The sequence below is a fragment of the Neolamprologus multifasciatus genome, chromosome 20, assembly GCF_963576455.1.
Source record: "Neolamprologus multifasciatus chromosome 20, fNeoMul1.2, whole genome shotgun sequence".
Classification (NCBI taxonomy): domain Eukaryota; kingdom Metazoa; phylum Chordata; class Actinopteri; order Cichliformes; family Cichlidae; genus Neolamprologus; species Neolamprologus multifasciatus.
This window is the reverse complement of record NC_140458.1, coordinates 30,325,711-30,340,685: the sequence shown is the minus strand read 5'-3', so window position 1 is coordinate 30,340,685 and position 14,975 is coordinate 30,325,711. Positions and strand designations below refer to the sequence as shown.

The 14,975-nt window shown below is 41.2% G+C and overlaps 1 protein-coding gene across 3 annotated transcripts in view; it reads left to right on the top strand.

The window, feature by feature from the left end:
• The window catches only part of LOC146495241 (TOX high mobility group box family member 2-like), an 85,368-nt gene that overhangs the window by 29,793 nt on the left and 40,600 nt on the right, over positions 1-14,975 (top strand). For all 3 annotated transcript variants that reach the window (XM_085147275.1, XM_085147277.1, XM_085147276.1), the window contains one exon: positions 9,872-9,931. In XM_085147275.1, coding sequence (XP_085003401.1) covers positions 9,872-9,931 — 60 coding nt within the window. The remainder of the gene's footprint in view (positions 1-9,871; positions 9,932-14,975) is intronic.

Here is a 14,975-nt window from a genome sequence, read left to right as displayed (position 1 = left end):
TTTTCTCCCTTTGCTCTCTATACTTCATTCTGTGCAGAGGCAAGAGAACAGTAGATCGCAATGAGATAACCAATTATATGCTAGAGGAAACCAGACTTTTTTTTTCCTGCAGCAGTTATCTGATGTTGTGGTGAGCAGAAGCAAAGGGCTGGGGTAATGTGACATTCACTCTGCCCTTTATCTTCTCTCATCACTGTTTACCCCAGTCAGTTAAAAGTGGCTTGTGCTCTGCATCCTCTCCTGCTGCCAGAGAAACCTCACTGACAAAGACTCACCTAGTGACATGCACATACTGTACGGACACGCATACTGTGCACACACATGCACAAACGTGCAAATACACATTCACACCACCACAGACAGGCGAATGTCAGGTAGTCTGGTGGGATAACTACTTTCCTCTCATTGTTAAGTATAACAGTACAGTACTACAGCACCTGCTAGCTGCTAGTTGCATGCGATGCTGTTGTGATTGATGCTAGGAAGGTGTTTCCCAGGACTGGTTAGCCGACATGCCGTTGAAGGCTACCACAGTAAGCTGAGGGAGGCCGTGTGGGTGGCACCTTGGTCTGACATTTGAATTCTTCTGTTATACCTCTGCACATGCGCTTGCACGTGGCTCGTTTCATGGCTGTGACCTCTTTTGCACTCTGATACATATACTGAACAGACAGACAGATGCTAATCAAGGTTCATACAAGGGGTGGAAATCCTTGAAAAGGATAAATGTTTAACGTCTTGTTTTAAGGTTATTTTTCTCAAAACTGGTTGGAACTGCAGTTGAACTGCTTGCATAAGAAATCTATGAATACTGACCGCGTACTTTTCTAGATAGACAAATCATATAAATAACTTGTGAGAGCCTAAATAATTTTGTCTTTCAGCTAAGATGAAGTCTGCTGGAGTTGGAACTGCCACTCCGAGTCTGAGCATGTTGTTACAGGTTGATCTGCCAGTCTTTTCCATGTTTACCCTCTGATGGAGCATTTAGTGGGACATGACAATGTGCTGGAAGTCTTCTGTTTTAATGAGCCTTAGGTCGAAAAACAGCTACTACACATCATGGTTGAAATAAGGACCACATTTTTGAGTAGCTCCTGTAAAGTCTGCTAAAAAAAATTATTTTGTTTGTTTGTTTTTTTTACAGGAGAGACCGCTAGCTTCTTCAGCAACTGAAAAGGATAGCAAACATTAGTTAGCCAGGTAGTTGACTTGCTAACTGCTTGACTTGTTGTACACTCGTCGTCTCCCGACTGATAATACAGTTGTGGTTTACATACACTCATCATCAGGATGAACGTCCTGGTAATTTTTGGCTTTTTATGAGTTCTTGATTATTTCTAACTGTTCCTTTGATTGTGCAGTAAAGAATAATTGTGGACAGTATACATCTTTATTGACTATAAATTTGATTTTTTTTCTCAACCACAGAGGGTTAATGTATACATATAGCCCCCATACTATATGGCTAATTTTCCCAAGGCCCCAACCTCAACCCTGTTGAAGATTTGTAGACTGGGTCTGTGACAGGAAACCAACTAATTTAAATGAACTCTGCCAAGAAGAGCGGTCAAATTTCCAGTCAGAATTATGACAGAAGCTTGTTGATGTATACCAAAAGCATACGGTCGAGGTACAACTTGCTAAGGGACATTTGACCAAATATTAGTAGGGGTGTATATATGTATGTGAGTATTTTGATCTTGTAGAATTAAGAGAAAATCTAAAATGAGTTTGAACTTGTGCATGTCATTAAAGATGTGTACTGTACAATCATACCATTCTAGAAAAGGAAGAGTTCAAAGACATCATTCAAAGCCTAAAATTGCCATGACACTCATGCTCACAATGAGTGTATGCACACCACAACTGTGCACAAACAAACCATACGTTGACCATGACGTTGACACAGTACAAACATGCTTCCTCGAACAAGGTGGTCCTTTGACCGAATGCTTGTGGGTTTGTTTATAAAGAAAATCAGTTGGCTTTTGAGCTACAAACTTGCACCAAAGGACGTAGTAAACAATAATACTCATGTAGACTGGGAAGTGAATTGATGCTGAGTAGGTACTAAGACTCAGAAAGTGCCTGGACAGTTGATTAAAAGAAGGATGGATCCATGCTTTCATGATCACACCAAATTCTGTGCCAACCACCGCTGGAGGCAACAAACCAGGCAATATTTGTCTACTCTGCTATTGTCAAATGGTCCGTGCAAATTGTAGCTACAGTTTCCCATTCTTAGGTGACCGTGTGGTCTTCTGCTGCTGTAGGCCATCTGCTTCAAAGTTGAGTAGGTTTCTGAAATAATCAGACCGTGCCATGTTCAAAGTCACTTAAATCACCTTTCATCCCAATTCTGATGCTCAGTTTGAACTTCAGCTGGTCATTTTGACCACGTCTACATGTCTAAATGCTTTGAGTTGCTGCCGTGTGATCGGCTAATAGGGTATTTGTGTTAATGAGCAGTTGAACAGGTGTAGTGGGTGAGTATATGTAGCAACATTATCTCTATTTTGTTCTTCCTTGACTCCTGGAGGAATGATTTTCTCTGAAAGAAAGCACCACAGATGAAAGGCATGAGAAAGAATAAGCAAAAAACCAAAGCAATAAGAAAAAAAATGTTTTTCTGAGAACTGACGCGTTCTCAGATAAGCGTGAACTAAAATGAAATTTTCCACTTAAAAGCAGTGACACACTCATGATGGATACCTTTTGGCCAGGACGGATCAGCTGCATAGGTTTAGATATCGCTAATTCTGTGACACAGAAACTCTGCGGCTGGTGCACAGAAAGAGAGAGACGCAGAGGCTGGGGTGTTAGCACAAACGTATGGTAACGTAGGATATACCGAAGAGAAAGCTGAATCATGGTTAACCTCATTTCCCATACAGTAAGAATGAGTTAGCCTTCTCTAACAGTAAGCATAAGCTGAATAGCTGAATGCACGTAACATTTACGTAACTATTTCTTTTTCTAACCTTAAAAAAAAACTACTTTATGGTTTTGCTAACCCCACGAAACATTAAAAAAAGCATTTGCAATGACCCTAATGAGTTAACCAGAAAGATTAAGATTCTTGTATGTATAAAATGACCAAAACATCTTAAAAATAGGAAATTCCCCAGTGCTTATGCTTAGCTCATTATGGGCTTTTTTAAGATACAACAGTGGAAATGCAAGCACGAGGTACTGTAAGCTTCTATTTGACACAGCACGGTTATCTTATGTTTGGTTTTGCCTTGTGTACCTGCATTTGGAACAAAAAAAAGATCTTATCTGACTTTTGAAAACAGGAAAAAAAAGAAGCAAAACATAAAATTTCATTACATTCTCAAAATCTGTCAACCTGATATTTCCATTAGAAGGTGTGAACTACATTATCATCACCGTTGAGATTTTTATCGCGCCGTAAACTCACCAAGTCACAGTGAACCCAAGTTCAGGGTGGAAACAAAACCTTATTTAGCATCAACCGACCTGTCTCCCCACCCACCTCCACCCCCACCCTACCCTACCCCACCCTCCCCACTCCCCCCACACCCCTTCCTCCCCGCGCAGTCTCAATCTCCCTTCCCACCTCTCACCACCTTTGCTGCTAACTGTTATTTCTGTTTTGTGGTTGCTCCAGTACAACTGCAGAGTAGATGAATGGGAGCTTTGTGTACGTGTGTGAGTGTTTAAGTTGCTTCTGGTGGGAAGGGTTCATTGTGTTTCACTAGCATACGTTGTTTGACTAGTTATGAGTTGATGGATTGCTTAATCAGTAACAATAAAGCCAAATATTTCTTAAACGGCAGCCGTGGGAGAGGTAAGCAAACATGTCTTGTGATGCTTCTGCAGCTCTCCTTTGAGGAATGCAACACTAGAACAATTCGTGCTCTCCAGTCCTGTAAACAAATACTATGTAAGATGGCACCAAGCCAGATATAACTCCCAAAAAAATTCCATCAAAATCAGCTGAGATATACAAGAAGCTGCTCCGTGTGTTGTGTCATTGTCTGACCATGCTCTGTGTGGTCCACTGACCAGAGCACAGCGTGTTCAGATAAACATAGCCTGAGCTTTGCATATGAAAATGAACCATGCAGGTGATAAAGGTGAGGGTACATAAGATGCACGGCGTTGTGGATGTGACCCTAGTGGTGCTGCAGCGCACTCTGCACATGCACGTGTGGGTGTAGTGTGTTTAGTGTGTGTGTCTGTGTGCGCAGGATCAAACTCTCACACCCAGGAAGAGGCCCTGTTTCCCTTATCTAACGACAACAGAGCATGTGTCGCCATGGCCACAGGCTGTGCTTTTTATGGGCTTTGTGTGTCTTTGTGTGTATGTGTGTGTGTGTGTGTGTGTGCCATGTTCATTGTTTGCCTATGTTCATTGTTTGCTTGGGGCGTGGCGCAACACCAGAATTGTTACTATAGTGTCTTTTCTCTTCGCTGTTTCTCTCTCCTCCTCCTATGTAACTCTGAAAATCTACAGCACTTTCTTTCTTTCTTTCTTTCTTTCTTTCTTTCTTTCTTTCTTTCTTTCTTTCTTTCTTTCTTTCTTTCTTTCTTTCTTTCTTTCTTTCTTTCTTTCTTTCTTTCTTTCTGTCTTTCTTTCCTCTGCATCTGTTTCCCTCTACTTTTTTAGTCTTTCTGTCTGTCATCCTTTGTGGCTGACAAGTGCACTGACAAGTCGGGCAACATCAATTCCAGAGCCACATTGTCTCAGGTTCAGGTTCCTACGGCTTAATTGAACAGAGGACTGGTGAGAGAGAGGGAGAGAGAGGAAGAGAGAGAGAGGGGGAGAGGGATGTGAAAAAGAAATAAAGAGAAGAGGGGGAAGATGAGGAAGAAGGGTGCTCAAACAGGCATACATATTGCATGAGCCCTCACCACCACCACCACCACACCCCTTTCTTCACAGAATAGCTGTGTACTGTTCTGGGCTTATTAATTCCGCTCGGTGAGAGAATTATTTTTAGAGACTTGGTGTACTGGCAAAGGCTTTTAAAGTCACAAATATTACATATTCTGCTTATAGATTCTCTTTTATTAACTGAAAAAGTAAAAAAAAAAAAAGTTGTTTCGGGTTGTTCTTTAACATGATAATGCATGGGGGGGTTTCTATACAGTTTTTCCTTTTTGAATGCTTTTACATACATTGCAAAGGTCTGTAGGGTGTTGATTGCATAAACGTGCAAAGTTGCCGCCGATATCTGATTGTATCTGCGGCCACTGGCGTTGTGCTGTGATATTTAATAAGGTGGTAAACCCCAGTGGGGGTAGTGTTATATGATAATGCAGTTCTGCTGTCATAATGAAAAAAATCTCTTATGTTTGTCTATACTGTATAATTGGTTTGTTGTTATCTATACATATACATATTTTAACAACATTAAAACTTTACAGCTGACATAGATCGTTCTAATGTTGTAAATCTATAAGTTTATTAAGTTTTGAGCAGTTTATTCTGTACCCATGGTTAGTAATGTATAATTTGATATAATGCATTGCATATGAAAGCTTAGTATGTCAGCTGAATGAGACATTTTCCCTTTGAAGTGTAGCTGGAAAAAGAGACAAGTAGCATAAAATTCCTGAAACTAATCATATCCCAGTATTTATTTATATTCTTGTGACTGACCGGTGACACATGACCTATATATGTTGCTCATTTCTACTATGTGGGCTAAATGTTTAGTAGTAAATAAAAGTTACATGCCAGATGTGACGGGTGTTTCCTACTCTTTTTGACAAATGTACTGCCTCACACCATTTTCTGGAAGTGTCACTAACTTTCACTGGGAAGCCAGTTCAGATAATGCCATATGCTATTTAGCATATCCATGACATCACTGCACCGTATTTGCATTCTAGCTAGTTCAGCCAGCTGTTTGCGTCTCTCCTACTCTCTGTGCTGACATATACTGTATTTTCATACAGGCAAATTTCCAATAAAGCTCTTCTCATTTACATATTTCTGCTTACGAGACAATGGAACAAGTGTGAAATAATGACAGGAAGGTGACCAATTAAGACTCCCTCGTTAACAGGCAGCCGATTCCGAGATGCACTTCTGCACTGCTGAAATCCTGAGTTTTATAACCTTGACATCCCCTGACAAAAATTACCATACACTTATGTTACAGATAATGCCAATTTGGGTATATTTACATGCAAAGTGATCACTTGAAAGAAAGTAAAATGGCTCAGCTGCGGTGCGGACGGCTGAATGCGCTACCGCCACTCAGCGAGCGCAAAGAGTTGTGCCTGCGGCAGAAAAGCAAGAGCTCGTGCTCATGGGGCAGCCCTGCAGCCCAGTAGTAACATAACTATACTTATGTACTTTTCACAATTCCTGCAGCCCATAGAGACAGGCTTGTAATAAAATGCTTTATGAACCGAACCTGAAATAAACGCGGCCACTAATATTAGCAGGCATGTAATTGTGTATTTGAGATAATTACGTCCAGTTGTGTAAATTCGGCCAAATTGTCGTGATGCTTTGTAGCTTTCGACATTTTTCATTACTACAAGGTGATTTGTCTCTCTAATCACTGAGCAGTTTGGGCGTTACACAGACACCCAGAGCAGTTGAACTCCACCCCGCCCTCTTCACAAACAGATGTTTCCTCGAAGGCTCGTGTTGTCCGTCAATCAAACGCGATCCTCGGCGGACTCTGTAATTCTGCCTCCAATCCCGTCATCAGCTGTCTCAAAAATATACTCCCAAGATAAAAAAGATCCCAGCATTGTATTGCCCCATTACCACTGTGTAAATATTACATGTTTTCCCTGGATATGCTAGTTAGCATTACTTCCACCTTGTGGCTTCATTATTTTTGAAACGCTCGATGATTGCACGGCATGACCTAGTTCTGGGACTCTGTCTCTCCGTCTCTCTCTGTCACTGTCTTTACTTTCTCACTTCTCTACCTAATTTACTCATTCTGTGTGTCTCTCTTTTTTTTATGCCCTCTCTACAGCTCCACCTCATTTTCTTTTCACACTGAACCTGTCTACCTCCTTTTTTTTTGTCATTTATTCATTGTCTTTCTCCATTTACTGCCTCAGCATTGCCTTCATCCTTTCAGGCTTCCTCTGTTCTGCCTCTGTGTTACTCATCCTCCTTCTCTCCCATGTATGCATTCTTTATTTCTCAATTTGTCTCTCTTCCACAGCCTATTATTATTTTTCTCTGTTCTCACCCCCTCTCCTTCCCCCCCCCCCTCTCGCTCTCTCTACCCCTCCCTTCTTCTCCATGTTTTTATTCCTCTCTACCAGCACCACGTGTGCCACGGAGGGAAACATCGCGAGCAGTGGTCCCTGCTGAACAATTACCATGCAAAGCAATCCAAATAGAGATGTTTGCCGAAAACAACATGTGTGTAATTACTGCTTAATGAGGCCCTTGTCTCAGGCAGAATGCCCAATTAGACTGCCGATGAGAAAGTGATGCCAAGGCCCGGTGAAGAAAGAGAGAAAGATGGGGCAAAGAGGAGTAGGCAGGGAGACAGAGAAGTGGAAGTAAGGAGGTTGCAACATGGAGAAAAGGGTGTCGAGGATGAGAAACACAGGGGAAAAAAGGGAGCAAGGGGAACGTGAGAAACTGTGAAAAAAGGAAGGATGTGGAAAGAAAGATGGAGAGACTGAGGGGAAAGGGGAAAGATGAAGAGAAAGGGGAATGAGAGAATTTCTGCGGTGTATATGTGGAGTAATGGCAGAGTTGATAGCATTGAGCCGAGGATAAATTGGCATATTAAGTGGGAGAGTGAGGAACTGCTAAGGAGAGCTATCAAAAGGAGCAAGAGGAAAGAGCTTTACATTGCAGTCTGTGGGCAGCCATGTTGAAGCACAAAATGGTTGACCTTTCTGGGCAGTTTGAGCCTTTTTTTTGGCGAATATTGCATTATAGATATAATTGGTGGAAATAAACATTATCTCACTTCATTTGTTCCTTCGGAGCAGGGCAGAAACAAACGGCGTCGAGGATTCGCTCTCGAAGAACTCACGTGGCAGAATTAGCTGTAATGAGAGCCGCGGCGGCATTCGCGGGGTTGAAAATGCCATTGTTCGCAGTCGCTTTTTATCCGAGAGAATCTTATTCTGAAGAAGCTTTCGGAATGGCTTCATGTCACCAGTGATATCAAAGTGGATTTCAATGGAATGAAATTGCTCAGTTAGGCGATGACAAGAGGCTTTCATGTGCGGAGTGAAGAGTTTATTGCAGCTATGTCACCAAGGTCAACATTAGTTTGGCCCTCTCAGCGAGCGGCAGTCACTTCCCGCCGCAGTTCGGTCAGATGATAGACACCGGCGTGCTTGATTAAGCAAATTAGCAGCTTTAGCGTGTGGCATTGAACAATTATCGTCTTTTTTTTTCCAGCTGCTGGTGCAGTGATGTTGGATTAATCATGTCAGGTGTGAACGAGGCTTAAATGCACCTCTTGTGTCAGTTTCATGTTTTCGTATGAATTTAATCATTAGAATAACCAAGTGAATCCTCGCCAGGGTTTCCACAGTATGCATCGTTAGCCAAGCATTGCCCCGAGGCAGGAACTCATTCCCCCGTCCTTTCTCCTACAATAATGTACAGTAATTTCTCTTTCTCACCACTCACACGCTCATTTGCTTCGACTTTTTCCTGTCTTCCAGCGCAGATATTAGATTTCCCCCCTCAGGAATTCTGCCCATTTCCGTCCATTAGTCTACTTATTTGGTCACTGTTTTTGAGCAGGTATATGTTATGATCCATTTGCGTCCGCTCATATCCAGCGCGTGTCTATTTTTCAAGGCTTTGGTCGCTTTCTTTGCCGACACAAAGCAGACCACCCGAAATGAAAAGGGCCTCCCATATCTTCACATCTTAGGAATTTGACACGGAGCGCTGTGTAGTTTGATCGTGTTTTTTCTCCTGTCTGTTCCCGAGTTGACTGCGCAGTCATATTGCAAAGAACGGCCTCCATCAACAAACAAAAAAAAAAGGGAGCTTTATTTGACACATTGAGTTTCTACGCGTACGCGTGTTCACGTGCAACATTACCCGCTCCAGTCAAGGTTTTTTCTATTTGCCACAAGTGCGCGGTGACAAACCTTGATGCCTTTGGAAGCCAAGAGCATCTTAAGGTGGTCACCGCTTCTCAGTCACCTTGGCATCACACAGGTTCCGTTACCGAGCCGTTTGTGGCGGCTGAATCTAATTTCCGCTTGAGCTAAAAACAGAATCCGTCTGTGGTTTTTTTTCTTTATTCGTAGCGCACACATAGTCGATCTCGATGGGGAATTTAGCCCAGTAACATGCTAGACGTGAAGGCTAGCATGTTGCATGAAACTCTGAAATGGTGACCCAGTGTTGCTTCCCAGCATCGCCGTGGGTCAAAAGTAATTTGTTGTTATGTGAGTCCTAACCCCATGACAAGCAATGTTTTGGCACCTGCAGCAAGCGATCCTTCATTGCCTGATTAGCTCAAATCTAAAGACGCAGCATGCCCTCATTGTGCTACACACACACACACCAACACACATGTGCAAGCCTCTAAGCCACGCACACTTTACTACTGTAAGCACTCACAGATTCACCCGCACTCATTCTCTTTCTCGCACACACACACAGCACAGCCCAGAGGGAAAAGCCCATCTCTCGTCACTTTGCTCATGTAGCCTAATTACCGGCCCGCTGACGAAACAGTAATTACCCATGCTGCCATGCCACCACGAGGTTTAACCAAAGTGACAAAGTCATTAGTCTCACACTTGAGGCCACCCGTAAAGAGCTTTTCCTCTTTAGTACCTCTTTCACAGACCCACCACCCTTTTTTTTTAAAAAAAACAACCTCTTCTTGCATACAATGTTTATTTCTTTTTTTCTTTTTTCTGTTCACAGTTTGATGGTGACAACATGTACATGAATGACAATAACCAAGAGTTTCGGTCACCAAACCAGGTAAGATCGCCCACGTCTTTTCCTGTAAGCCCTGCAGACTTAAATAAATAAATGTCTGAGTAAGCTGATGTCACCCTTTAACAAGAAGAGTTTATGGATTGTTATGTTTGGGTGTAGACTGGAAAATGTGAAATGTACACATTTCTCAGTGAAGAAATGTGGAAAATGGACAAACAAACCATGTGGTTAGCATGAGAGGAAAACACAAGTCGAAAGTGATGTGTCGCCTTTTTACCGCCACTGTTGTGGGCACATTTCCAAGTTGTGCTTTTGTCTCTGTGGAAATTCTGAACATTAATAAAAAATGACTATGTCCACCAGTTTCTTTCTCATAGGCCTGCATCAGAAATGTTTCCATCATTTGATGTGACAGTCAGTGTGTTTCACAAGGTTTCAGATCAGATTTAAAGATTAAATATATGATTGGAAGGTTTGATTCTTAATAACTTAAAAGTTTATTTTTTTTATATCTATTTAACATCAGATGGATTAATCCATAAGCCCTCACAGTTTCGGCAACATGTCAGCCCACTGAACCAGACAAAGCAGCGGTAATAGTTTACAATAACAAGCTAGTTGGATCTCTGGTCCCACTCTGGAGCATCATGATCCCAGTCGCACATAGACCCAGTGAATAAGACAGGATCGGTGCTGAGTGCTCCCAGCTGGTAGATGGGAACACATGGCTGGACATATGGCAGAATTCAGAGCTCCAGGATTTGTTGATCCAGCAGCAAGGTCTTCATGTCCTGACAAAACACGATGAGGTGGAAGCTCCGCATCAATTAGCGCTTTTCCAAATAAGTCAGGCCAAGGACAGCAGGATCCATACACACCTTCAATCACACACAGACATAGACACGCACACACTGTTTCATATAAACATACTCGTTTACTGTAAAAGGAAGTGACATGTTTTCTGACACAAAGTAATTCACAAGTTATAAGCTCACGTGCAAGAAGCTGTGTAGTTTCAGTCGTGTGAAAATCGTGCACTTTCTAATATGGGCATAGCGCCGGTAACTGTGAAATAATGCATTGCCCCCATAAGGATCAGCATAACCATCATAACTATTAAACCACTATCCCAAGATTAAGGGTCAGTTCACCCACTTTGCAAAACATATCTTTTTGCCTATTCCTTTATGATGCAGAGAGGCATTTTCCCGGATTTTTAAAAAGAGGAAGGCGCAATGAGGTCTAACAATTGGGGCTCATGGGAAATCAGAAAACTCCATCAGAAATAAAAACCAGCTTGTCTGCAAATATTTCAGGGGAGACCCGCCCCTTTTTGCCAATTTCATGATGCAGCATGCACATGGACATGATTTAGGATTTCTCTGTTTAGACTTTGAGATGTAACCTACATCCTGCTCTCAAAAACAAAGGTAATAAAAACATAATTCAATGAGGAGAGATCATTAGAAGATATACAATTATCAAATTTGCCGATTAGACTTTGATGGCCCATCACAGCAGAATGGAATCCAGTGTTAGAAACTCGGACAGGATCCCACCACAATCTAGCTGCTGCTGGTAAAGATACACATGATACACTGATTGGCTTGCTTGAGGTGGAGGACTGGGTGCACAAAAGAGTCCACATGGGATAATAAAAGTTGAGCAGTGAGATTTATAGTACACAGAGTGGAGACAGATTGATTTGAAGAAGGCGGGCGAAAAGATGATTGGACTAGAGCAGTGATGTCAGCATTGAGTTTTACAACACGGGAAAGGGGAAGCGATGAGAAGAATAGACTAGCAGCCAAACACCTGGGAAAATGAACAGATGTTCAAGATACATCTAAAACTTTTTCCCGGGTATTCCAGATAATCTAAGATTGATGCTTTAATCTGTTTTTCAAAGTTTGCTTTTAATTTTTTTTAATCTTGTTTTGTAAATTGTGTAACTGACCCTTTAAAAGTTAATGTATTTATAACACCAACCCCTCCCAAAACATGCCTCTACTCTGACAGCCCTTTGAAGTAGTAAAGATCCGGCAAAATGCCCTCACTTTCTAAAAATGCGCTTAGTCTCACGATGTAACATTTAAATTGGGCCTTTTGATGAACAAGAACATATGTACGTGCTCTTAAACACACCCACATATATACCCATAAACCCGTACACACATGTTCTCATAAAAACCCCTCACACATGCATTCACACGCCATCATCCTATAGCCGTAAGATTGCCTTCCCTTTGATGTTGGGATTGAGTAACTATAGTGAGAGGTCGAGCAGGAGCTTTAGCAGCTTATTGTCTACTTACGGTGCACATCGGAGACCTCGACGTCCATCGTTGTTAGCTGCGTTTCCAAATCTGCCCTAATTATGTCACTTATATGCATTTGCTCGTGCTAATTGGGATAAATGTCCAGCTTTGTAGTTTCCCAGCTGCAGCGGTCATATGTCAATCACCAACACCCACTCCAGGTCTGCAGTGTTGTGTCAACAAATACCTTCTTAGTGGATAAGGCAATTTGGGCTTTTCAAAACATGTCAGTTGCAGCTCTGTCGGTGCTGTCAAATAGACTCTTACACACCAGTTCTGAATAGCACTCTGAACACAGAGTTCACTGTTTGGTGCCTGATCCTTTAAAAGAGAACATTAAACGTGAGATTTCAAAGAGGATGTGCACCTTTTGCTCAGGAGCTAATGGTTGCAAAGGGTTTTTAGCACATTTAATATACTATATTATGCTATAAAAAACAATAAAGGTGTGACCATTGTGTGAATTTTCTCTCTCCCTTGCACTCTATCTTTTTTTAAACAACCATCCACTACTATTTGCTGCTTTTGTCACCTAATAGATAATACCTTTAGTTCTTGGATTGATGATCAAGTAATACAAGCACTAAAAACATGATACATTGAGCTTTTTTGGGGGGCTATTTTCTTACTAATAACAAAAATAATCATAAAAATGAACCCCTGCTGAGAACTACCTGACTAACATTTTTCAATAGGGAAGTTTTCTTTGGTCTGACTACATAAAAGCTTCCCTTAACAATTTTGCGAGGACTGTCCAAATCATTATATTTTAGCTGAGTTGTGTAGTATTTTATTCGTATACTGAGATTTCAGAAGAGGTTAACCCATGTATTTCTTCAAAGCCATAACATTCAGGGAATGTGTCTGCATTTTCTTTTTGCAAAATTCGTTCTGACCGCTCGCTGTGTATACAGGTCAATCATTTCCCAATTGACGCTTATGCATTAGCTGTGCGGCGGTTTGTTACATGTGGTTTTCTTTTGAAGTGAAATCAGGCAAATTAGAGGTTCAAATATATTTATGATAAATTTATATGATTTTCTGCGTCGGGTTGTAGCGGTGATTACTGTGTAATAAAGAAACCCAGATTAAATACATTCAGTATATTCGTAAACAATAAGATAAGATAAGATAAAACTTTATTAATCCCTCGGGTGGGTTCCTCTGGGAAATTTGTTTTCCAAAAAGCACAGCACCGACAAGTTACAGAGTTAAGAATATTATATATATATATATATATATATATATACACACATATATAAATACAAAGACATATATAGATAAAATATACAAAGGGGATAAATAGAATAAATAGGAATAAAAATAAAAATAAAAATACAAGTGAATTGCACATTTCAAATATGGAGTCTATTGCACCGCTGATTATTAACAAAAAGTATTGCACAAAAGGTATTGCACAGTGAAGTGAAGAGGCACTACAGCTTAGTTGTTCCCCCCTCCTTTGTCCTCCTGTTTCCCCTCCCTCTTCCCTCCAGAGAGGAGTTAAACAGTTTGATGGCGTGTGGGACAAAGGAGTTTTTAAGTCTGTTGGTTCTTGTCTTTGGGAGAAGCAACCTGTCACTGAACAAACTCTTTTGGTTGTTTATGGCCGTGTGCAGAGGATGCCCAGCATTGTCCATAATGTCCAGCAGTTTCTTTAGTGTCCTTTTCTCTGCCACTGTCACCAGAGTGTCCAGCTTCATGCCGATAATAATAATAATAATCACCAATCATAAGGAGTATATAACTTTTTAAAATGCTTTCCCTACTTTCTAAGATTAAACCAATCCCCAGCTGTGCGTGTAAAAGAAATATGGGCTTCCTGTTACTTCTTTTCTATTTATTCTGTGTGAATAGCACAGTAGAGACTGATATTCTTTGGTCTTGTCGACAATGCTCAGAAATACTCTACCCTCACAATTGGTAAAGCTTTTTGTGAAAGAAGCCCATAAGCTTTAATGCAGGTTTTAACACTGCAGTAAGATACCCAGCCAAGCCTTTACATGATGTGCGCCTGTGAAAAAGGTGCATGTAGCCAGAACAGAGACTCCTTTGTTTGCATGTCTGGGGTCTTCCACGGCGTACACACTGAGGTAACAGTCCAACACGGCCAGAAGATTGCATTACACATAACATCTCTGTGCTTTTTAAAAGTGAAAGCCACAAATCAGAAACAGTTTTGATGGGGCAGCTCAATGTACACCTGGACACAGTCCACTCAAGCAAGATATTTTCGAGGCTTTAAATACTGTATGGTCTCTGTATGCATACTGCACACATGGGCAGTTTGATGGCATTAATATTTTCCATGTGGTTTTTCCTGTTGCGATTTCATCTTATAAGCAAAAGTGTGGGTGGGTTATTATGTTTACTGGCTTTGCTTGTATCTGCCCACACACACACAAAGCTAAGTCGATAGTTTGTAGAAATAAAGATTATGAAATATCTCAATTATCCCAATTAACTAAAACATGTTTGTGTAAGCAATAAAGAGTTTTAAATCACTTTCCTGACTCCAGACCTCCAGCGTGCCATATGTCACATTTCTTCTTCTGTTTTTTCTTTCAGTTAAACACACGGACGTCTAGTGTGCGCTTATTGACTGCTAACTCCCCAGCTATAAAAACAATGAGCCAATCAGCCAATTTTCTGACTGGGGTAAAAAAAAAAAGTGAATATTGTCTACAGAAATTCCTAAATCAGCACTTTTTTTTCCTTCCCAGAAATGTGAAAGTGTTGTTTTGAACAATAATTACTGCAACTTCTGT